Genomic DNA, 26,075 nt, shown 5'->3' on the forward strand with positions numbered 1-26,075 from the left:
TAAGGAAAATTGAAACAGGATATTTCTCTCTCAAACATACACAAACAGTTTTCACAATGAGGTTCATTCAGACTGACAAACTTCTGCAGGGGCAACAGTAACAAGTCCAGAGTGATTAATAAGGTTGGTGGATGTGGAAGGGTTAACTGGTGGAACTGGTTGGGATTGTGGGGTGACAGGACAGTAAAAGATTTCTGAGGACTTTGGAATTCGGCATCTGCCCCCCCCCCAAACACACACACTCACACACACTCAATAGCCAATCCTGTTCTTTATATTCATAAAGAGCACACAGTACAGTCAGTAAAGTGGAAAGGATAAAAGAACAATAAAATTACAATATAAAAAATTTACAAAATTTCTCTTCTCAGAACTGATCAATTATTTATACAGACAATACTTCATCCTGGAATATCTAAGAGGAGAGGATGAGGAAAAACATGGTTTTAAAGCCTGCTGTTGTTTTGAATCCTGCTCAATTTCAGCCCGTCTTTACTGAGAAAAGTCACTTTATGGTTTAAGTTTCCTTAAACTGAAGGTTTGGCTGGAGTGTTACTGAGTTTACGTGGATCATATCATACAGTAAACAACATCAGACATGAAATGTAAGACAATTAAAACATTTACTGTGTTTCTTAATGTATTTAGAGGTCTGTCGCAGCCAAAGTGCACAGGCTAACAAGAGATACAGCCCTGTTCAAACCTTCATGATTCAACAACTTTGGTTTTGGTTGGTCCTGATGCACAACAGCCTTGCTGGGAGATTTTTACACTGATCTCCATGCTAGCCTTGGATGCAAAGCGACACTCTGGGCCTATGCTTAGGAGAGGAATCCGGGTCAACGTGGGGTTGAACAGATCACTGAGCCCTCTTTAACACAGGCAGGACTGGTTGACTACTGCTACTACTATTCAACTACTGCTACGGCCAGTAACGGCTGCTAATACTAGGCAACGACTGCTACTACTATTCAAATACAGCTAACACTAGCCACAACTGACTCAAGGAAATTATCATTGCACTACTAATCTCTCTTTCGTCTGTCAGTCCGCCCATCGTCACAGTACAAGATTACATCATGCTTCCTTTTCAGTCAACTGTCAGCACGGTCCTACTGGCCAAGCTGAACATCTACTTCCTATATTTTTTTATGATGATTGCATTTCTTTTTAGCACTCTCCTCTTTTCTTCAGCTCAGCTGGACAGTGTAATTTCATTTGAAACTTGACAGGGACATACATAAAGAACATACATAAAACTGTGAGGAACATTAAGGGCTACCATATAATTTAAAATAGCATTGAAAATTGGCATATGTGGTTCCTCATCCAAGGCAGTAAGAGTCTCTAAACCAGCAGGTCCACTGGTGGTTGAAGGCGAGAAGTTCTTCAGGTTTGGTGGATTCACGTTGTATGGTTGATCTTACAGTCTTAAAGCCAGTTTCCTTTTGTAGAAGCTTGAGTTTTCAACTCAATATGAGTACGACATATACAACATGAAACAAAGGCAAATTGACATTATCCGAAGGCTTCTCTGTGCTTCTGCATAAGTGTCTGTGTTTAAAGGTAAAATGTTGTATTGAATGAAGTGATGTGTTGCTTTAAGAAGACACGGCCTCCGCCTAGGTTTCCCGTCCCTCTGCTCCACACTCGCTTTCCTCTGGAATGTCCTGCAGGTCTGAAAGGTCACAGAAGGTTTTTAGTATGACAAAGTTCAATGAATTTAAGTTACAGGCAACTTTTAACTGGACTTAGTGCGATGGTATGAGTTGTGTTTGGGAATTAAGTTCAATTATTAAAACACTGACACGAGTTTTGCTTGAATGGCTGTGTTAGTGCTCAGCTTGAGTTTAAAGTTGTTCTCCAGAGAAAAAAAAGGTTGACACTGACAAGGTAAGTAAATGATTGACTGATCAGTCCCCCTTACACACACACAAACACACCCACCGCCTCCAGAGAGAGGACAAACACGCTGACATTGTCAGCCAGAGCAAGTGGACTGGGTTGTCTTCATGCATGCTCAATAATCCAGGTAGTAAAATCACAGAGTTGTATCAGTTCATCTGGACACAATGTCCATTGAGAGAGGAACGCTTCATCACTCATCTAAGTGACCGCTTCAGTCTCTGATTTTGTGTCCAGATGAACTGACTCAGCTTTCTGTTGAGTGGACTCTGGGATCTGTCAGGTTTAAAAGATGGGAGGGAGCTCACAGTCCAGGGAGCGGTACCAGCACATTGCAACAGTTTTTCTCAACTGCTTCAATCCAATCCTCAAACGATCCTCAAAACAGGCTGTCATAACCCCACAGCATTACGTCATTTGCCCATAACACTATATAATTTCTGATTGTTTTCACACAAAATGCAAATCTAAAACAATTTTTTTGCAGCCTTGTAAACACAAACGTCATACAGTGGACACAAAAATCAATGAAGCCTTCCTAATCGAAGCAGAGATGATGTTTTCAGTTGAATTCTATCACTCTCACATAAATGTATACATACGTTCATCATACAAATCCTTACATCCTTCCACTGAAACTAACATATGTGAGATTACAGCGGGGAAATACAGATAGTTTATTTTCTCACAGTTGGCAGCGACTTAACGTGACACGTGCAAATGATCAACATTTGCTTCTCATAAACACATTACCTATTGCAAGGTTACCAGTGAATTGTGTTGCTGAAAATGCAGGAAGAATAAGTAGTTGGCATACAGGGACAATAACCTGATCTTGCAGGAGGGACGGGTGTTTGAATGGCGGTGGTATGGCAGGGGGCAGTGGAGAGAGCAGAGGGGAGGAAAGAGCAAGGAGAAGGTGTATGACTATTTCAAACGAACTTTGGGCCACAATTGTGGACCACATAGTCGACCATGGCCTAACTATGGCTGAGGCTGCTCGAATAGTGCTGCCTCATCGGAACCGGTCTGCTTTGGCTTCAATAATCCGGATGTTCAGGAATGAAAACACGTTTATGATTATACAACATATTACGGACAGTACTTCACATAATCTTGGTACAAACTCATTCAGCGCGTATTGTAGCATTTCAGACTCATAATTTAGAATCCACTGGCTTTCAATCTTCATCGATTCTTCCATCCATTTTCCAAGCCGCTTATCCTGCTCTAAGGGTCACGGGATGCTGGAGTCTATCCCAGCAGTCATGGGGCGGCAGGCAGGGAGACACCCTGGACAGGCCGCCAGTCTATCACAGGTCCGACACATTCACACCTAGGGGCAATTTTAGTATGGTCGATTCACCTGACCTACATGTCTTTGGACTGTGAGAGGAAACCGGAGCACCAGGAGGAAACCCACGCAGACACGGGGAGAACATGCAAACTCCACACAGAGGACAACCCGGGACGACCCCCAAGGTTGGACAACCCCAGGATTCGAACCCAGGACCTTCTTGCTGTGAGGCGACTGCACTAAGCACTGCGCTAACCACCGTGCCACCCCTCATTGATTTTTATTTTTTGCATTTATAGACTTGAACAACTACCCCATGCTGGTGGTAGACAAGCGGTATTCACGTCTAAAGAGGGGACAGAAATGGTGAACCTGGTGAGCGCAAACAATGCCATCAGACTTCAACAGATTTAGTGTTGTTGCTGTACAAAACGATACCATCTTTCAGAGCAACAACTCTGTGAGTCTGTCCACAACTGATGGAGAGCAATGTCATTGAAACAACTCTATAGGGTTTATTCCATGAGGAATGGAGAGAGTAGTGGGGATGACAGACCAGTATGGACAGCAAGGCATCATCAGTGTACAGTACAGTACAGTCTCCCCTTTCAGCATTTTCGAGTATGATACATACTGTCAGAATATGTAACAAAACGTGCGATATTCCTGTACTGTTACTGTATTGTGTGATTCAGAACAGTTTTCTTAAGTATTTCATTTTCTAATATACTTTGTTTTTATATCTTTTGCAGAGAATGATCAAGCTGGAAGCAAATTAAAAACCCATACACATTTTAATATGTGCATGAGGCAGGATTCAACCTGAACGAAGTCAGAAGACGTGGCAGAAACCTCAAAGGTCATCGAGCCACAGTTGAATGTGCCACGTCAGTGTGGGGGTTCTTCTCAGTCCATCTTGTGTTTTTTTGAGAGGCATCCTGTTCTGCATTCACAACTTCACTCTCCTCTATGTCTCCTCTCATGTGCAAATCACATAAGGCAGTTCTGAACACATCACGAGAAGAGGAATGAAAGTCAGCAGGAGCAAGACGGAATACATGTGCGTGAATGAGAGGGAGGACAGTGGAATGGTGAGGATGCAAGTGGTGGAGGTGACGAAGGTGGATGAGTTTAAATACTTGGTGTCAACAGTTCAAAGGAATGGGGACTGCAGAAGAGAGGTGAAGAAGAGAGTGCAGGCAGGGTGGAGTGGGGGGAGAGGAGTGTCAGGAGTGATTTGTGACAGAAGGGTACCAGCAAGAGTTAAAGCGAAGGTTTACATGATGGTTGTGAGACCAGCTATGTTATATGGTTTGGAGACAGTGGCACTGACGAAAAGACAGGAGGTGGAGCTGGAGGTGGCAGAGTTGAAGATGCTAAGATTTTCATTGGGAGTGACAAAGAAGGACAGGATTAGGAATGAGTATATTAGAGGGATCGCTCAAGTTGGACGGTTTGGAGACAAAGAAAGAGAGGCAAGATTGAGATGGTTTGAACATGTGCGGAGGTGAGATGCTGGGTATATTGGGAGGATGCTGGGTATATCGGGAGGATGCTGAATATGGAGCTGCCAGGGAAGAGGAAAAGAGGAAGGCCAAGAAGAGGTTTATGGATGTGGTGAGGGAGGACATGTAGGCAGCTGGAATGACAGAGGAAGATGCAGAGGACAGGAAGAGATGGAAATGGATGATCTGCTGTGGCAGCCCCTAACGGGAGAAGCCAAAAGTAGTAGTAGTGGTAGTAGTAGTAGTTCTGAAGACATCATGCAAAGCCAATATTACTGAAAATCAGTCCTGCCCACTGGTTAGCAACATAGCACCAGCCATATTAAAGGGAAAGGCTACCGCAGTGTAATCTATACAACAAAGTCTCTACCAGTGGACAAATTTCTACCGTCGCACGGTATAAACTGTCATGTTGCTCAACCCTACCATCGGCAAATCAAAATGAGATTGTGCATTTCAGTGGCCTTTGGCCTAATTGTAGTGAGGTTACAGTGAACTAACCTCTTGGGCTTTCAGAACGAGGTGAGATTGTGACCACATCTGGCTCTTCCTCTTCTTCACTTCCTTCCTGGACACCATCTAATTGTTCCAGCGCTTCTTGACTTGCCAATGGGGCAAGAGGGCGGGATTCAAGTTCGCTGCTGCCCCTTCTCCGGCCAGTCTGCCATAGTGAGAGACCATGAGCAAGGCCACATACACACACTTTCTGTCAATGTCTCACACACACACAGTCTCTCTCTAATCTACGCACACACACACACACACACACACACACACACACACACACACACACACACACACACACACACACACACACACACAGCCGATCAACTGACCTGGTCCACAGTGGGGCGCTCTCCAAGGTCTCTGTTTTTTTGTTCCAGTTGAGTACGAGCCCTCAGCCTCATCACCTCCTCCTGCAGGAGGCTGATCTGTCTTTGCAGCAGCACCGCGTCTCCTGGTGAGTTCCCAACTCCCCCTCCACTATCCAACCCTGTGTCTCTGGACATAGACCGAGAGAGACGGGGAGGGGCAGAGCTCAGTGGCGTTGATGGCAAAGAGTTGGGGGTGGAGGGGGTGGAATTAGCGTTCAGGCGTTCTCGAAGGCCAAGCTCCATGATGGAGTCCTGACAAATCACAGCAGCCTGAGGGACCAATCAGGGAAAGGGGGCAGAGTCAGTTTCATGACAAACACAAGAAGAAGAAGAAGAAGAAGAGGAGGAGGAAGAAGAAGAAAGTCAATTTCCTGGAGAAGACATGTTTTAGCTGAAAGTGGTGACAAGGTAATCAATGACATTGTATGTTAGAGGATATTAATGCACGATACAAAGGTGAAGAACCTGCGACATAAAGTGGCAGGTGGTTTGAATGTTCAGCATGCTTGCTAACTGAATCAGCGTGTTGCTATGGTTACATAGCAAATCTGTGGCCAGCGCATGAAATTAGAAAAGCGATTAAACGTTAGCCAAACTATGTGTGCATTATACGATTTTAACACACACCCTCCAGCCAATCAGAAACCAGTATTCTCCATGACCAGGGTATAAACTGGTTTCAACAGATGTGATCTGGTTTCATGAAGTCAGCAGTGACATCATCAGTTCATTCAAGAAGATTCCAAATGATCCATCATTCATTTCTACAATTTTTTGGCAAAAAAAAAAAAACCCAAAACATTTAAATAGCTCAAGAAGTATAAGTAGGAGTCTGTGACGGCCTGGTGGCCTGTACAGGGTGTCTCCCCGCCTGCCGCTCAATGACTGCCGGGATAGACCCCAGCTACGCCGCGACCGTGAGAGCAGGATAAGTGGTTTGGATAATGGATGGATGGATTGAAGACGTATACAGATATCGGCAAGGTTTTACACACCTGTGTATTTCCTAAATTAGCTGAATGTTTTAAAGTTTGAGAGCTGCTACGTTAAAGAAAGCAGGGCTAGCTAAAGAATATAGGACAAGTTAGTTCGTGGCAATAACTTGAGTGTGCGTTCATCTATCCCACTAACAACAACAACAACAACAACAACAAAACTGTAATAATACCTGCAGAGCATGGAGCTGGGTGCTAAGACTGATTAGCCTCTGAAAAAGTTCCTGAAAAAGAAGATGAGGACATCAGTTTTTTTTTCTTTTTTCTGTACAAACTGGATTTAACCATGAAGATGACTCCACTGCAGGATTAACTTGCAGATACAGCAGACAGACTCTGTTTGACGTCTCACCTCGTTCAGCACTCGGTCCTGTAGCTGGTTACCGTTTCTGTCCTGGGAGGGAAAAGAATGAAGACTGTTACTATTGCGGTTTTAAAATCCGTCCTCGGCTTTTTTAACATGTTACACATCTGACACATGACCTCTGACCTCACCTTGGCTGTCGAGTCAGTATTGACTTCATAAGAACCGTTGACAGCAACAGACTCCCCATCTATGAGAGAGATACAGAGAGAGAGAGCGAGGGGAAGGAAGAGGGAGGATGTCAAGTACAGTCAGGGGCCATCAAACCCCCCCCCCCCACACACACACACAGTTATTAAATATGACTCACTGCTGACTGGCGCCGTCCTGTGGTCTTGGTTGCTGTTGGTCACTCTGGACTGAGGGAACTCAAAGTTTGAACCCAACAGCATCTCAGTTAGTCTGTCAACTGAGAGAAACACACAACAAACCCCATCATATAGACAGAGAAAAGGAGAGACAGAAGTATGTAGAACCAAAACAAGATAGGCACCGTAGCATTTTACTCCATAATAGAGAACTCGCCAAAACCTGACTTTATAAGTTAGACCTACTGAGAGGTCTAATTGTGAGTCCTAAAACCTCAAAGTTGGTATTTTGTCTCTTTCTCTATGTGAAAAACAAATGGCGTTTAACATGTCAAATAAGGTTCATAGTAGACAAAAGCTTACAAAATATGACACTTTGTTCTGTGAAATAAAATCTATCGGTAAAACTCTATGATGTGGATTTTGAAGTATTCTTGTAAAATAGAAAAGCAAGTTGCTGACAAATTGCAAGCTGTCACATGAAAGCAGCGTTTGCTGACTAGCCCAGCGATAGCTTTTACACATATCAACAGTACTTATGCCTCAAAATGTGTAAATCTGGTGTTCATTTGTGAGATTATCCCACAACAAATCGTCAAGCATTTAACCAATACGCCAATTTTACATGTTACCAACCCATGCGACCGCGCTAACCACTGCGCCACCATGCCGATTAATCAACAACAATAAAAATGGAGAGCTAAGACAACCTTATCCTATACCATTACCAACCTGGAATTTTGGAGTGGTACTACTATTGTATTCTTTATACAGTGTTTGAATTAAACATATCAAATAACTACCAAACCTTAACAATCTAGTGTTTTTAACATAAGAGTATGTTCTACCGAGTCGAATGGTTTATACAAATCAACAAAAAGAATGAAGCAATCTTCTTTTATGTAATCATTAGAATCTATTAAATCTAGCACCAAATCTAGTATTATTGCAAATGTGCCTACCTCTCATGAATTAAGAATGACAATCATCAATGATAGCTCAACACATTTAAAGTCTTTCTGCAAAAACAATAACTGATAGCATTGCATCAGGATTTATCGGAGTAATAGGCCTCAACTCACCTAATATCAATGGATCTTTATTTGGTTTACTATGTAGTGGAGTTATTAAGCTCTCACACAGTGAAGGAATTAATTCACCTTTTTTCACTTGTTTCTGTCGCAACCTTAAACATAAATTCACTAGATTCTTCTTGAAATTATTTTTAAATATCATTAATGAAACCACTTATCAAAGATTTGTCGTTCTTCAATTTACTTTTGCCTTTTTCAGATCTAATCTCGTGTCATATGTTGGTCTCTCATTTTCATACTCGGCATCGACACATTTAGTATTCCCTTTTATAAACACCAGAAAAGAAGCTATCTCGTCCAAATAATTTTCCCGCATTTTCCAGAATTATGAAATAAAATGTGTTTGTTAAGTTTTAGTTTCATTACAGGAGAGTTCAGCATGTCTCCAAATTATAAAATAATGTTGAGTTCCTCTCCCCCTCTTCCATCCACTCCCGTGGTTGAGCTAACTTCTTTTGGATTTTTTTCCCCTTTTTCATCCCCAATTGTATCCAGCCAATTAGCCCACTCTTCCCGGTCACTGCTCCACCCCCTCTGCCAATCTGGGGAGGGCTGCAGACTACCACATGCCTCCTCCGATACATGTGGAGTTGCCAGCCGCTTATTTTCACCTGACAGTGAGGAGTTTCGCCAGGGGGACATAGAGCGTGGGAGGATCATGCTGGGCCCCCCCCAGTTCCGCCCCCTGAACAGGTGCCCCGACCGACCAGATGAGGCGCTAGTGCAACGACCAGGATACATACTCACATCTGGCTTCCCACTCGCAGACATGGCCAATTGTGTCTGTAGGGACACCGGAACAAGCCGAAGGTAACACGGGGATTTGAATTGGCGATCCCTGTGATGGCAGACAACGGAATAGACTGCTATGCTACCTGGATGCCTTGAGCTACCTTCTTAATAAAAAGTAACTCCTGTTGGTTTCTATGTGAGCCAACCCAGCAGAGCATCACTTCAGAGTTGGAGGTCTGAGTGTCTACCTGCACAGATGGGAGAGCTCGAAATAAACTGTAGAAACACACTGGAATAGAGGAGGAAAAACAAACCAACTGACCAACCAGCTAATCAACCAAACCAACCAGAGCCTACCTTCAGAAATGGCCTCAGTGAGGAAGCGCTCCGCCTGAGGAGCGTGGTTAGTGTCGGCTCTGAAGAGGTTCCTGGAGTTTGAGGCGTTTCTTTGGTTCTGACCTCCTTCTCCTCTCCCAGCCCGCATTACCTCAGCCAGATCAGAGAACAGAGTCACTCGCTCCTGGAGGAGCTCCAACACCTCCCTGTCCTTCTGCTGGATTTCAGCTATGGAGAGAGAGAGACATGCCAAGCAGAGCAGCTGAAACTTCCATAGCTTCTTAAGAGAAATGTAAAAATATGAAACGACTGCGGCCAAACTGATGACATCATGCAACGACAAGAGGAAACGCAGTGGAAATCAAAGGTAAATGCTTTTCAATGTTCTTTTTTTTTGTTTGTATCCCCTCCCCCCTTTTCCTCCCCAACTGTATCCAGCCAATTACCCCACTCTTCTGAGCCATCCCGGTCACTGCTCCACCCCCTCTGCTGATCTGGGGAGGGCTGCAGACTACCACATGCCTCCTCCGATACATGTGGAGTCACCAGCCGCTTCTTTTCACCTGACAGTGAGGAGTCTCACCAGGGGGACAGAGCGCGTGGGAGGATCACGCTATTCCCCCCAGTTCCCCCTCCCCACCTGAACAGTTGGACCGACCAGAGGAGGCGCTAGTGCAGTGACCAGGACATATACCCACATCCGGCTTCCCACCCGCAGATACGGCCAATTGTGTCTGTAGGGACGCCCGACCAAGCCGGAGGTAACACGGTGATTCGAACTGGCGATCCCCATGGTGGTAGGCAACGGAATAGACCACTACACTACCTGGACACCCCCCCATAATATATGTTTAATCTATCAGTTTGACGGCCAAGAAAAATCCCTCCTAATTCATTAGTTAGTTTAAATTGTAATTTTTTCTCTAATTGATCTTTATTTGCTGAAACTAAAATGACTTACACATAAAATACACATACAAACACAAACTGATTAACAAGAGAGACAATTCCTACATTCATAATTCTGTTTTGAACAATTTATAAAAAAAAAAACTATTCCATCCCCCAAAAGTGACTCTCCCTTCCTCTGTAGAAAATCAACCAACTACATGATCCCATTTTGTTGGCTTTGTAAAGCAAACCCACAAATTGCACTTCGCTCATGGCACTCGTTGTCGTCATCATCTAAATACTCCAGACAGTTCACTAGCTGGTCTGGCTTCCAGCTGCCAGGCTCAATCCAATCCTTTCCAGAGACAAAACTTTGCTAATGCTCTCATTTTAACATCATGTTACTCTTACCTTTACTAAACTCTGAAATGGTAGCACAGCCATGTGTGGCTGCCTAGCGGAGTTGGCGCACACTGTTTTGCATGTTCTTTTGTATTAAAGATGTTTCTGATGACAGTACACGCATATTTTGGTGGTGATGGTGTGGTGGTTTTTGTCTTGTTCTATTTCTCTGTCTTTAATGCACCGAACGGGAGCATCCACCATTATCCGAACCGCTTATCCTGCTCTCAGGGATGCTGGAGCCTATCCCAGCAGTCATTGGGCGGCAGGCGGAGAAACACCCTGGACAGGCCGCCAGGCCATCACAGGGCCCACACACACACACACACACACACACACACACACACACACACACCCCTAGGGACAAGCCGCCAGGCCATCACAGGGCCGACACACACACACACACACACACACACACACACACACACACACACACACCCCTAGGGACAAGCCGCCAGGCCATCACAGGGCCCACACACACACACACACACACACACACACACACACACACACACACACACACACACACACACACACACACACACACACCCCTAGGGACAAGCCGCCAGGCCATCACAGGGCCCACACACACACACACACACACACACACACACACACACACACACACACACACACACACACACACACACACACACACCCCTAGGGACAATTTAGTATGGCCGATTCACCTGACGTACATGTCTTTGGACTGTGGGAGGAAACCCACGCAGACATGAGGAGAACATGCAAACTCCACACAGAGGATGACCCGGGACGACCCCCGAGGTTGGACTACCCTTGGGCTCGAACCCAGGACCTTCTTACTGTTAGGCGACCGCACTAACCACTGCGCCACCGTGCTGCCCGAACAGGAGCAGTGCTCTCTTAATTTCATTCTATTCTATACAATGACAATAAAGGCTTTCTTCTTCTTCTTCTTATACACACACACACACACACACACAAACACACACACACACACACTCTGATGAGCCAAACATTAAGACCACTCACAGGTGAACTGAATAACACTGATAATCTCCAAACAAGGGCACACGTCAAGGTCTGGGTAGGTCAGATGGTCAGAGAACAACCAGTTCTCAGCTCCACCATTTACTCTGTCAGCTGACTCAAACAAAGGCATGATTCATCTGTCAAGTAGATTTAATATACCGTCGTTTCCAGCCACAGCCCCAACCTCCAACCCACAATCCTCTACTGAGAGCCGAGTGCTGCCTCCACCCCATGTAGTCTCCTCAGCCGTTCAAGTCCAATATTAACCTGCTGTCAACTACGAAAACCGGCCTGGTGCTGGCTGTCGCCTCCAAACAGCGAAAAACAACCAAGCATAAAAACAACTTACAGACAGAAACCACTGCCACTCTCACATGCACTCTTCACACACACACACACACACACACACACACAGAGTCACCTGCCATAAAGAAAGAGGGAGAATGAAAGAAGAGGAGAGGACAGGACAGGACAGGACAGGAGAGGAGGTGTTGTACCTCTCAGTCTGCGTATTAAGGCCTTGTCCTCTGTTTCTATGAGGGGGAAGTCTTCTCTGGATGGGCAACTACAGACAAACAGACAAAGACTTAATGTGTGTACATGTACATATGTATTTATAGGTGAGTGTGTATACAGTGCATCTGGAAAGTATTCACACCCCTTCACTTTCCCCACATTGTGTTATGTTACAGCCTTATTTCAAAATGGATTAAATTCCTTTTTTTTCTCTCATCAATCTACACACAATACCCCATAATGACAAAGCGAAAAAGGTTTTGTAGAAATTTTTGCAAATTTATTAAAAATAAAAAACTGAAATATTGCATGTACATAAGTATTCACACCCTTTACTCAGTACTTGGTTGAGGCACCCTTGGCAGCGATTACAGCCTCAAGTCTTCTTGGGTATGAAGCTACAAGCTTGGCACACCTATATTTGGGGTATTTCTCCCATTCTTCTCTGCAGATCCTCTTGAGCTCTGTAAGGTTAGATGGGGAGCATCGCTGCACAGCTATTTTCAGGTCTTTCCAGAGATCTTCAATGGGGTTCAAGTCTGGGCTCTGGCTGGGCCACTCAACGACATTCACAGACTTGTCCCGAAGCCACTCCTTCGTTGTCCTAGCTGTGTGCTTAGGGTCGTTGTCGTGTTGAAAGGTAAACCTTCGCCCCAGTCTGAGGTCCTGAGCGCTCTGGAGCAGGTTTTCATCAAGGATCTCTCTGTACTTTGCTCCATTCATCTTTCCCTCGATCCTGACTAGTCTCCCAGTTCCTGCCGCTGAAGAACATCCCCACAGCATGATGCTGCCACCACCATGCTTCACTGTAGGGACGGTATTAGCAAGGTGATGAGAGGTGCCTGGTTTCCTCCAGACGTGACGTTTGGCATTCAGGCCAAAGAGTTCAATCTTGGTTTCATCAGACCAGAGAATATTGTTTCTCATGGTCTGAGAGTCCTTTAGGTGCTTTCTGGCAAACTCCAAGCGGGCTGTCATGTGCCCTTTACTGAGCAGAGGCTTCCGTCTGGTCACTCTACCATAAAGGCCTGATTGGTGGAGTGCTGCAGAGATGGTTGTCCTTCTGGAAGGTTCTCCCATCTCCACAGAGGAACGCTGGAACTCTGTCAGAGTGACTATTGGGTTCTTGGTCACCTCCCTGACCAAGGCCCTTCTCTCTCGATTGCTCAGTTTGGCTGGGCAGCCAGCTCTAGGAAGAGTCCTGGTGGATCCAAACTTCTTTCATTTACGAATGATGGATACCACTGTGCTCTTCGGGACCTTCAAAGCTGAAGAAATATTTTTGTACCCTTCCCAGATCTGTGCCTCGATACAATCCTGTCTCGGAGGTCCACAGACAATTCCTATGACTTCATGGCTCGGTTTCTGCTCTGACATGCACTGTCAACAGTGGGACCTTATATAGACAGGTGTGTGCCTTTCCAAATCATGTCCAATCAATTGAATTTACTAGAGGTGGACTCCAATCAAGATGTAGAAGCATCTCAAGGATGATCAGTGGAAACAGGATGAACCTGAGCTCAATTTTGAGTGTCATAGCAAAGGGTGTGAATACTTATGTACATGCAATATTTCAGTTTTTTATTTTTAATAAATTTGCAAAAGTATCTACAAAACCTTTTTCACTTTGTCATTATGGGGTATTGTGTGTAGATTGATGAGAAAAAAAAGGAATTTAATCCATTTTGGAATAAGGCTGTCACATAACAAAATGTGGGGAAAGTGAAGGGGTGTGAATACTTTCCGGATGCACTGTATATAGATATTATATATACATGTGTGTCTCTGTGTGTATTTGTTAACATATGTGTGTGTGTGTGTGTGTGTGCGTGTGTGTGTGTGTGTGTGTGTGTGTGTGTGTGTGTGTGTGTGTGTGTGTGTGTGTGTGTGTGTGTGTGTGTATATATATATATATATATATATATGCGCATATACGTATGTGTATGTCTATCTGTGTATATCTAACTATGTGTACTTGGATATGGATATGTAGACATGTCTATGATACTGGTATTTGTCATTGTACATCTACTTTGTATTTTCATTCTCCTATTCACTGCCTTGTGATGATCTTACACCAATTACACTTTACATGACATGTACTCCTACTACTATTTCATATCGTACTACTATGACATGATTGCTATGTAGCAAATGAACTACTAGTACTTCTACTTCATATAGTACCTATGAATGATAACTATGTTGCCGATGTACTGCTACTACTTCATGTAATACTACTGTCATATGACTGCTACGCAGTGGGCTATGATGTCAGATGGTAGCACTTGGATATATGTGCTAGCTGTTGACTCTTATCAGTGGGTGTGGATAAATTAATCTATTAAATGAGTAACTGTGACTATATACATATGTCTGTCTGCTGACCTGAGAACAGTTTGCTGGATGCGTGTCATCCAGTTCTTCCTGTCTTCCTTGGAGGCGGCATAGAGTTCGAACATCTCTGGAGGGCTGGAGTCACTGATGAGAAACATCCCTCGTTCCTGATTGGCTACTTCCCTCACGATCAGGTTACTCAGGGACACCACAGCGGGCTTTTCCTGAAAAAGACAGACAGTCAGTTAAACAGACAGTGAGACAGAAACGTTTAGTGACACAGACAGTAGGACAGACAGGCAGACAGTCTACATGAAAGACGTCTGACAGACAGAAGAATAGACAACACTGAAAGAGAAACCGGGAGACTGTCAAGACACACAGGCAGGCAGATAAAGGTATAGACAGGCAGGCAGAAGAACAAACAGGAGGTGAAGGAGTGCAGAATGACGTGGAGAGGAGTCATAGAAGAGGAGGAAAGATTAGAGGAGGTGAGGTGGCCGGAGGCTCCTGGCTGTTGGTCGTAATTGTGATGGGAATTCAGGACCAAGAACTCACATCCAACCTGTTGGTCTCCTCACTGTTTGTCAGATTCTCCTTTTTGTTTTCCTTCGTTTTCCTCTGGGTAACATGGCGGTCTATTCCATTGGCTACCAACACAGGGATCGCCGGATCGAATCCCCATGTTACCTCCAGCTTGGTCGGTTGTCCCAACAGACACAATTGGCTGTGTCTGCGGGTGGGAAGCTGGATGTGGATATGTGTCCTGATCACTGCACTAGCGCCTCCTCTGGTCAGTCGGGGCGCCTGTTTGGGGGGAGGGGGAACTGGGGGGAATAGCGTGATCCTCCCACGCGCTCTGTCCCCCTGGTGAAACTCCTCACTGTCAGGTGAAAAGAAGCAGCTGGCAACACCACGTGTATCGGAGGAGGCATGTGGTAGTCTGCAGCCCTCCCCGGATCGGCAGAGGGGGTGGAGCAGTGACCGGGATGGCTCAGAAGAGTGGGGTAATTGGCTGGATACAATTGGGGAGAAAAAAGGGGGAAGAAAATCCAATAAAAAAAACAAGAAAAGGAAATACTAGACTCTTTACTGGCTGGATTGGACCAGTGGGCCAGCCCTACAAGCATGCATGTTGCTGACTGACTGAGAAACTGACTGACTGACTGATCATGTTTGACACAATTGGGCTGCTGGATCAGGTGACCAGCAATGTCACTTAAGTTACACGATTGGTCGGCCGAGCGCCAAGAGGCGTGAGGGACAGCGCACAGTTAAAGCACTCAAATAACAATCACTTTGACAAATCACTCACTGGCGAATTCACAGAAAGGATTGGGTGGCTTTCGCGGCCGCTTAACCTGCACAAACCTTTTTGATTCTGCGATACTTTATTGATCCCCGTAGGGAAATTATACCCTGCATTTAACACATCCTAGCTGCGTGGCTAGGAGTAGTGGGCAGCCGCTGTACATCGCCTGGGGACCAACTCCACTTCGTCTTGCCATGCCTCGGTCAAGGGCACGGACTGTACTAACCCTAACATGCATGTCTGATGGTGGGGGAAACCGGAGCACCCGGAGAAAACCCCCCACAGACACGGGGAGAACATGCAAACTCCACACAGAGAATGACCTGGGACGACCCCCAAGGTTGGACAACCCCCGGGTTCAAACCCAGGACCTTCTTGCTGTGAGGCGACAGAGCGAACCACTGTGCTACCATGCCGCTGTGTACACATCGAGGATGACACTGAAGCTTCCTGCTGGGCTCTTGGCAGAAAGCCACCATTTATACTTAGCTACATGGATAACTGCAACCAGATGCAAAGCAAGGGCAAACCGCACTCGGCTTCAAAACTTTATGGGTGTGTTTTCGCTGTAATATCATGAGCACAATATCTTTTGTGAATCGCACCTTGAGGCGGGGCAGATAGAGGTTGTAAGTGATGCGCAATTCAAGGTGCTATCAGCGGCCGCAATCCATTCTTTGTTAGTTCGCCTGTCAATACAGAGTGAGTCTTAGAACAGATTAAAGAGGAGGGGGGATTAACAGATAATTAGAATAGGTATAATTACAATTAAATTACAGGGTTTTTCCTGCATAGAGAATTACGAGGCGGCCGCCTCCATCAAATCCCGTCCCGTCTCCAGCTCTCAACGGGTGTCTCAATTAAAAACACTACTTTCTAATAAGCACAGTACACTTTAAAAACAAATATTACTGGGACCACCACAGGAAATTGCAGATGAACATTTAATATCCAGGAATTCACATTATAGACACTACCACTGACTATCTCTCTACCAAACTGGCCACAACTTCCAAACACTGACCATATGTGGTCAAGCCATAAACTAGGTTTTGACCTAGTCTTGTGTTTATGAAGACATTCACCTGACTTGATTGTTGCCATATTAAGAGCACAAGAGAGGAAGAGGAGTTTAGGAGGACATGAAAAGGAGGAGATAAAGAGGGCAGGACCTTCCGTTAAGGAAGAGTAGAGACTAGATGAGAAGGAGGATGAGATAAGCAAACGGAGAACTAACCAGCGAGGGGAAGATGAATTTCTGGTCTTTTTCCTGGAGGAAAACCAAGATGTCTGACATCAGCAGGACCTGAACATCTGGAAATGCACGTGCACACACGCACACGCACACGCACACACACACACACACACACAGTTAGGTTTATTGAACATTGTGGTTCTTAGCTTCTCATCTATCAGTCCTAAACCTTACCTTTCATCCGGGAGCTCTGAGTTTTACAGAGGAAGTTCCCCTCATGCAGGAGCCTCCTGCGGAGCAGCTCTCCTCCTTTGAACACGCCTCCTCCCCGGACCTCTGCCTGGGCCCGCGGGTCCATTCTGGCTCGGATCTCCTGCAGTCTTTGCGTTCGCTCCAGCTCCAAGACCTCCTGGTCCACAGAACTGATCAGCTCCTTCAGGAGAACCAGCGCCGAACTTAAATCGTGCTCCTCCCCTTCATTGCCTGTGAGAAAGATGCACTGAAGGTCACCTTCAAATCGTTGTGGTAGTCATTGTGAAGGTTGTTGTGGATTTCATTATAAAGATCATTGTAAATGTCATTGTAGAGCTTACTATCTCCGCCAGGCGGTAGCCTGGAGCTAAACTCACAAACTACCAGACCCATCAGCCTAAATTTTGTTTGTGCACGGTTATAAATGTATGATGAAGAACCTCTTGTGGTTGCGGTGATTCAAAACCTCTGAAAAACATTTGTTCTCGCTATTGCCGCTTCCTCTCTACATTTACTTTCTAGTTTGCTCAACCTACGCTACTCTCAGTGGCTGCCTGATCTAAGTAAATCATGTGCATGTGCGACTCACATCTATGGGTGGACCTATGGATCTATGGACCATTACTAAGAATACACTTGCTTGTGCATCCTCAATAGCCAGGTTGGGACGAACAAAAAATAATTCGCCTCGCCGCCACATGGAAGTGCCATAGCCGCCAATGTTAAAACTCAGCTATAAAAATATAATTTCAAGAGTAGGATTAATCACAGTCACACCTGGAAATCATCTCAGTAGCTACAATCATACATTTCCCATAGCTGAGCTTTGTTTTCTTCCCGTTGTTTTATGAATGAAAGTCAATCAGCACAGCAGCCATTCGCCTTGATTCACTGTATATCATGAAAACCGTGATTGCTAAACACATTTGAAGTCTTCTCTCATAGTTGTTTTATTGCTTTAGAATGAATGAAAGTCAATCAGCAGCCGTTCGCCTTTATATTTTATATCATGGAAACTGGGACGGTTAAATACATTTCATGTCTTTTTGTAAAGACTTTAAAATTATGATAACCTGATCTCTGTCATTTCACATGAGAATCAGCCGCATTTGTGCAGGGGGTTCGCCTTGGAGGCTGCACATCAACAGACTGACAGGCAAAACGTTTTTATCAGGTAGATTTTTTAGCCTGAGCATTGCATATTAACAACTTTTCTTTCCCATATTTTCCATTCAATTGATTTTGGGCATTGCACAAAAGCCTTACAATGGTATATAGCCAATTTTATTTGTATAGCCCAATATCATATATTGCAAATTTGCCTCAAGGGGCTTCAAAGCAACACAACATCCTGTCTCTGTGTGTGTGTGTATTTCCCTTCTCCCGGTAGGCGAAAAAAGAGGTGGTTTGTTGCCAAGTTCGGACACCGGAGGAGGGGAGATATGTACGGCTGGTGGAGATCTATACTCTTGAGTGCACTCCTCTAGTTGTGAAGGTCATTGTAGAGATCATTGAGTAGGTCATGTAGAGATCACAGTACTGATCATTGTAAAGGTCACTGTGCACGTCATTTCAGATATTAATGTAGAAGTCATTGTAGAGGTCAGTGTAGAGGTCACTTTGAAAGTCATTGTGGAGGTTATTGTAGAAGTCACTGTGGAGATCATTGTCAAGGTTATTGTGAAGGTCATGGCAGTCAGGTTTATTATCAGGGTTGTTACTCTTAGTGTTGTCCAGAATCCGCTGGATCAGAACCGGGTACTTGGTGATCCGCTGGGTCACCAGCAAAATGCACTCCTGGATACCATGACGACGCAGCAAAGGACCACGGCTCACCCTCTGATTATTACGGGATGTAGAGATGGAGAAACACATATCAGATATCGGCTTCAAGTAAAGACCAGGCGTATCCCACACTGAAACACACTCCCACAAACTTGTCTCTCTCAGTTCAGTTCACACACCACCTTAATGTGTCATATAGCGCCGCCGGCTTCTCACCCTGATGAAGAGCTGAAATCTCTTGTCTTTGGCCAACAGCTCTTTGTAAAGTTTGACAGCTTTGGGATGACGACTGCAGAATTCAGAGTAGGCTTTCCTCATATCCTCTGCACACTGCCCTGAAAACTACATACACACACACACACACACAAACACACACACACACACACACACAGCAAAGTTTTGAATTGGCACCAAAACAATATTCATTTTTCTACACAGAGACAGTGTGTATATGATGTGTGTGTGTGTGTGTGCATGCGTGTACCTGTTGGAGAAGCAGGTCTCCCAGCTGGTTGATGCTGAAGTTGGTTTGGCTCCCAGGGGCCAGACCCTGGTTCCTCCTGGCCAACAGCAGGGACAGGAAGCGGCTGTGTAGCCCCTGCAGTTGATCCAGGCAGGGGAAGACAGCGTGAACCACACCTGGCTCTAGCATCACCTCTTCCAGCATCCCACGACGAAACACTCCCTCCATGATCCGCAAGGTCCGCACATGATGGAACTCAGTCTGGATGAGCTCTGGGGGGTGAGAGAGAGAGCGAGTGAGTTGGTGCCATGTTCTTGCCGGCGAGGCCACGGAACCATAAACTATTATGGCTATTGTTGTTTGATATCATAATCACTGTTGTTGTTGCTGTTATTATAATCATTGTTGTGTTGTGCTGTTGTTTTACATACTTTGGCAATATGTACAAAAACGTATGTCATGCCAATAAAGCAAATATTGAATTGAATTGAGACAGCGAGAGAGAGAGTGAGAGAGAGAGAGAGTGAGGGCGAGAGAGAGGGCGAGAGAGAGAGTGAGAGAGAGATTGAGAAAGTGAGAGAGAGAAAACACTAGTTGAATTGATTTGAAAAAGAGTAACATGTCAAATTCCTTGGACACTACAGGCAAAAATGTAGCATCTGGCACCTCTGTATATGTGCTGTGTGAGTGCGTGTGTACATGTTTTGCTATCCTTGTGTGGACATTTGGTCCACACAAGGATAGCAAAACCTGACAGCATGTACCTTGCGCGGACATTTCAGAGGTCCGCACAAAGGAAAGGGTCTATTTTAAGGTTAGGAGTTGGTTTTAGGGTTACGGTTAGCATTGGGGTTAGGTTAAGGTTAGGGTAAGGGTAAGGGTTAGGCATGTAGTTTGCGTGGTTAAGATTAGGGTTAAGGGCTAGGAAATCAATGTAGTCAATGAGGGGTCCACACAAGGATAGTGAAACACGACTCTGTGTGTGTGTGTGTGTGTGTGTGTGTATGTGTGTGTGTACAGAGTGTCTAACCATAGATGACGTCCTGGCGTTTCATGGTCTCTTTGCGGTGACTCTGTAAGTAGCTGGGCTCCACCGCCATACTCCAGCTGTCTGCCTCCACACACTTCCCCTCGCTGGCCAGTTCCTCCAACAGTGACGAGTAGTACAGCTCCCCTGGTGGAAAGCAGGACAGGAAGTAAGACATGATAAGGGCAGGGGGGATTTAAAAAAAGGCAGAAAATTACAGATAAAAAATGAAAAGCCAGCAGAAATTAAAAAGACAAAGAAAAGTTAGGAGATAAAATAGATGAAGAAACAGAAAAGAAAAAGAGAAAGAAAGTGAGACAAAGAAAGAATAATTGTAATTAATATGACAATATTCTGTAGAGCAACACTGATTATTCTGTTTCAACTGGGTTTTTTGTGTGCAAATGTGCGTGTGTGTGGTGTCAGTAGTGTAAGTATAGTATGTGTGTGTGTGTGTGTGTGTGTCTCTATAATGTGTATTTTGTGTGTATATTGGATGTGCGCAGTGTGAACTAGTACTGTATGAGGGTGCAGTGTGTGTATTTATACTACCTTCATCAGTAAGGGACTCCATGGACATTGCTCTGGCTCTGAAGTTGAGCGAGTCACTGGACTGAGACAAAATCCTCCTCAACCCAACAGGAGAGTCATCGGCTCTTCATAGACAGACAGATGAGACACGGAGAGAGTCAGACAGAGACAGGCAGACAGAAAGGTAGACAGTGAGACAGGCAGACATAGTTAGAGACACACACACACCAACAGGCGGGTAGAGAAACAGGGAGAAAGATGGGACATAGAGACAGACCGATATTAAATGATGGGGATCTTGGTTTGGGTTGTAGAGAGTCCCAGTCAGCACCTCCATCATCATCTACTGGCTGGGAGACTGCTGGGCCAACCAATAGGGCTTCTGTAGTAATCTTACCCCGCTATGTTATTGGTAGAGACACTCTTGGCGAGCGAGAGGCCGGAGCGAACCCGTCTCCCCCCAAGAAAAGACTGACGCAGGCTGTCGGACGGATAGATGGCCGAGCTGGGACGCTCCTTCAACAGAGGAGCTGAGGAGAAGAGGGGAAGAGAAAACTCATAAATACAGCCACCAGGGGGCAGCAATACCATGACCCTATGGCGAGACTGAAATAGAGTTAGACGGCAAACAAAAGAAATGGAGAGAAATGGACAGGAGCGAGGGAGACAAGACTTTTAGAAAGAGAGAGCAAGACAGGAAATGGGGTGAGACAGACAGATGAACAGAAAAACGACAGGAGACAAAGAGAAATGAGAGAGAGAGATAGAGCAAGACAGAGACAGAGACAGAAAAAGAGAAAGACAATGAGAAAAACGAGATGGACAAACTCACTTTTGGTCCTTAGCGCCACATTCTGTAGAGCAGAGCTGTTCCTGACCATGGCCAACTTCTGCTGCTGTTTATACCAGAGAGAGAGAGACAGTCAGCAAAGAGAGACAGACAGCACAGAGAGAGAGACATTCAGCACAGAAAGACAGCACAGGGAGACAGTCAGCAAAGAGAGACATACAGCAAAGAGAGACATACAGCAGAGAGAGACATACGGCACATCAAGACAGAAAGACAGCACAGTAAGACAGACAGACAGCACAGTAAGACAGCCAGCAGAGAAACAGCCAGCAAAGACACCAATGGTCAACACATATGCCCCTTTTCCACTACATGGTACTGGCTCAACTCGACGCACCCTTTTTTCATTTTTCCATTACTGGAATGTACCGGCATTTTGGTAACTGCTACCACTTTTCTGGTGCCACCTTTGTTGAGGTTCCAAAAAAAACTGGAGCGGGTACCAAAATCAATGCAGACCTCTGATTGGTCAGAGAAATGCGTCACCGCGTCATCAGTGCGCGCATGGGACATCGCCCGGCATTTTTAAATACCGAAGCGGTCGAAGCAGAGTTATCTTAAAAGTACATTTTTGAAATTGGAAAAAAATGGGAGAGTGGAAAACCCAGCTACACTGAGGGGGTACTGTTACTGTAATGGAAAACGACGCAGAAGTGAGCGGAGCTGAGCCGGTACCATGTAGTGGAAAAGGGGCAATAGATACCAACAGCTATCAGAGAGACAGACAGTTAAAACACAAAGGGAGTCATACCCAAAGTTGCTCAAGGGCAGGGAAGAAGGTCTCTGGACTTTTCAAACAACCACCTTTCTGGTTACTGTTCTTCTGCTACTGTAATTCACGTTACTGTTTTTGACTTGACGTGTGTGTTTCTGGTGTTTACTTTGACCCCTTATTGCCTTGTCTATATTGCTTTTTTTTTTTTTTTTGGCATTCTCCACCTTTACTGGATGGTGATAGTAGAGAGAGAGAGAGGATGACATGCAGCAAGGGGGATGGGCAGGATTCGAACCCAGGCTGCTGCGGTAAGGACTCAGCCTCATGCGGTACATGCTCTACCAGGTGAGCCACCGGAGCGCCCCCTTTACTGCTTTTTTATCATTATCATTGTAAGTGAAGTGAGCCGGCTTCCTTCCGCTCAGCAGCCACAGTACGCTCAAATGTCAGAATGTTGCAAAAACCAAATGAAAATACTTATTGTGGTTAGATTGAGCTTAGGGTGAGAGGTCAGAGGTCATCAACATCTTACCCTCTGTTTCATCTTGGCACAGCTAGCCAGAGAATCTCGGCAGCGGTTGTGGATGGTGACGTTGCAGGCTGCAAAACAGACAGAAAACCCATCAAATTTACGCACAATTCATACGTTTACATTTAGCATCCAGCAAAGATACACACACAGTCACTCTATCCATACATCCGTCTACATGTCTGTCTCATTTGTCTGATTGTTCCAGGTCCATTACCGGATACATATTTCATAATACAGATGTTGAATCTACAATGTGAACAGCCGGTGGCTGGGTCAGTTAAACAGAAGCTAACACACATAACAGCAGGCCAACATTTCTTTGGTCCTCCTCTAAATATTAAAGCTTTCATATAATCTATAGGCAGGAGTCTCCATGGACTATGATGTTCATGGATGACATTGTGATCTGTAGCAAGAGTAGGGAGCAGGTGGAGGAGAGCCTGGAGAGGTGGAGGTATGCACTGGAGAGAAGAGGAATGAAAGTCAGTAGGAGCAAGATGGAATACATGTGTGAATAAGACAGAGGACAGTGGAATGGTGAGGATGCAAGGAGTACAAGTGATGAAGGCGTATGACTTTAAATACTTGGGGTCAACTGTCCAAAGTAACGGGGAGTGCAGAAGAGAGGTGAAGAAGAGAGTGCAGGCAGGGTGGAGTGGGTGGAGAAGAGAGTCAGGAGTGATTTGAGACAGAAGGGTACCAGCAAGAGTTAAAGGGAAGGTTTACAAGATGGTTGTGAGACCAGCTATGTTATATGGTTTGGAGACAGTTGCACTGATGAAAAGACAGGAGGTGGAGCTGGAGGTGGCAGAGCTGAAGATGCTAAGATTTTCATTAGGAGTGACAAAGAAGGACAGGATTAGGAACGAGTATATTAGAGGGACAGCTCGGGTTGGACGGTTTGGAGACAAAGCATGAAAGGCAAGATTGAGATGGCTTGGACATGTGTGGAGGAGAGATACTGGGTATATGGGAGAAGGATGCTGAATATGGAGCTGCCAGGGAACAGGAAAAGAGGAAGGCCAAAGAGGAGGTTTATGGATGTGGTGAGGGAGGACATGCAGGTGACTGGTGTGACAGAGGAAGATGCAGAGGACAGGAAGAGATGGAGACGGATGATCCGCTGTGGCGCCCCCTAACGGGAGCAGCCGAAAGTAGTAGTAGTAGTAACAGTCTATAGGAAATAAATGAGGTCTATATCTGCGTGTACTGGCAGCATTAGGAACAGAAAGAGGCGGTTTATGGGAAGTAGGATGGAAGGATAATGGGAGGAGAAACAGAGAGAGAGAGAGAGAGAGAGAGAGAGAGAGAGAGAGAGAGAGAGAGAGAGAGAGAGAGAGAGAGAGAGAGAGAGAGAGAAAAGTCACATGTCTGCAGGTTAATTACTATGGTTGTAAGCTAAAGATATAGTCTCAGCACACACACACACACACACACACACACACACATCAGCAGTCACTCGGGGTCGAGTATGACTGTCCTCCTTCTTGGTCCTTGTGGGTCTTCAGGTGGGCGAAGAGGCCAATCCTGGAGCTGCATATTTTGGTGCAGTGTGGGCAGGGGTGGGCGGTGGTAGTCGTGGGATTGGTTTGGGCCTTTTTGGTGGAAACTCCCTCCTTTCTGAGTCTGCGCTTGTCTTCTGCAGCACATCGGAGATCATTATTATAAAGTACAGCTCCTTCCCGGACAAGTTTTCTCCAGGTCGCCCTGTTGGTTGCTGTGTCTTCCCAGGTCTTAGGCTCTATGTGGCATTTTTTGATGTTCGTTTTGATGTTATCCGTATACCTTTTCTTTTGACCACCCGGGGCACCTTGTCCTGTGAGAAGCTGAGTATAGGACTTGTTTTGGAAGGCGAGAGTCAGGCATATGGCTGACATGGCCGGTCCATCTGAGCTGGTGTTGGGCAATGGTGGCAGTGATAGCGGGAATGTTAGCCTCCTCCAGGACGCTGGTGTTGGTGCGTCTATCTTCCCAGGTGATCTTGAGGATCTTTCGGAGGCACCTCTGATGATGTGCCTCTAGTGCCTTCAGGTGCCTGCTGTATGTGATCCAGGATTCTGATCCATACAGTAGGGTGGGCAACACTACCGCTTTGTAGACCAGAATTTTCGTTCTGGCCTGGAGGTCACGGTTTTCAAAGACCCTTTTCCTCAGTCTTGAGTAAACCCCACAGGCACAGCTGAGGCGGTGGTGTATTTCCTCATCAATATTAGCTTTGGATGATAGGAGGCTTCCAAGGTATGTATAGTGGTCCACATTTTCCAGTCTGGTTTTGTCAACATAGATAGTTGGGGGTGGAGCAGGGTTATTTGTGTTGGGTGGTGGCTGGTAGAGGATCTGGGTTTTTTTTCCACACACACACACACACACACAGACACACACACACACACGAAACAGTTTTTGGTGCAGCTGAAGGAGTGTGCATTTTGACTGCTAAAATAATTTAATTTCAACTTCATGATTTAACTGTAAACACGGGAGTTCGATACTTGATTGTGTCTGGCACCTTGTAAAATGTACACTTGTAAATGTCATTTGTCCGTCGCAGCCACGAGGACCATCTAGTCATCCTGTGATGGATGACTGATGACTTGTGCGACGATTAAAGCGAGGAAGAGTTGCGCATCATCAACCCCACTCTCTCGCCCGAGACCACCCACTACCAGTGGCAAGACTAAGCCAGACGACTGGCAACGGAGAAGGATGCAGATTTTTCCTCAGGGTTTCTTCCCGGAGCCTGTCCCGTAGACGAGTATACCCACAAGGCAGCGGAGGTTTTATATCAGTTTTCCTTCTCCTACTCTTGTAAATATGTATGCCCCAAACATGGCAAGAGCAGCCT

General features: G+C 45.4%; 1 protein-coding gene across 1 annotated transcript in view; it reads right to left on the reverse strand.

Annotated features, from left to right (window-relative positions):
* Positions 1-260: 260 nt before the first annotated feature.
* The window catches only part of arhgef2 (rho/rac guanine nucleotide exchange factor (GEF) 2), a 52,399-nt gene continuing 26,584 nt past the window's right edge, over positions 261-26,075 (reverse strand). Inside the window, exons 3-22 of the mRNA XM_056286239.1 lie at positions 23,234-23,301; positions 21,969-22,032; positions 21,534-21,666; positions 21,158-21,261; positions 20,609-20,752; positions 19,600-19,850; positions 19,332-19,457; positions 19,052-19,169; positions 17,313-17,561; positions 17,121-17,197; positions 14,623-14,795; positions 12,216-12,283; positions 9,433-9,639; positions 7,252-7,350; positions 7,073-7,131; positions 6,930-6,971; positions 6,751-6,801; positions 5,544-5,852; positions 5,209-5,368; positions 261-1,678 (exon numbers count right to left, since the gene is read on the reverse strand). Coding sequence (XP_056142214.1) covers positions 1,623-1,678; positions 5,209-5,368; positions 5,544-5,852; positions 6,751-6,801; positions 6,930-6,971; positions 7,073-7,131; positions 7,252-7,350; positions 9,433-9,639; positions 12,216-12,283; positions 14,623-14,795; positions 17,121-17,197; positions 17,313-17,561; positions 19,052-19,169; positions 19,332-19,457; positions 19,600-19,850; positions 20,609-20,752; positions 21,158-21,261; positions 21,534-21,666; positions 21,969-22,032; positions 23,234-23,301 — 2,558 coding nt within the window. The 3' untranslated portion in view covers positions 261-1,622. The remainder of the gene's footprint in view (positions 1,679-5,208; positions 5,369-5,543; positions 5,853-6,750; positions 6,802-6,929; positions 6,972-7,072; positions 7,132-7,251; positions 7,351-9,432; positions 9,640-12,215; positions 12,284-14,622; positions 14,796-17,120; positions 17,198-17,312; positions 17,562-19,051; positions 19,170-19,331; positions 19,458-19,599; positions 19,851-20,608; positions 20,753-21,157; positions 21,262-21,533; positions 21,667-21,968; positions 22,033-23,233; positions 23,302-26,075) is intronic.

The sequence above is a fragment of the Lampris incognitus genome, chromosome 9 (assembly GCF_029633865.1).
Source record: "Lampris incognitus isolate fLamInc1 chromosome 9, fLamInc1.hap2, whole genome shotgun sequence".
Classification (NCBI taxonomy): Eukaryota; Metazoa; Chordata; class Actinopteri; order Lampriformes; family Lampridae; genus Lampris; species Lampris incognitus.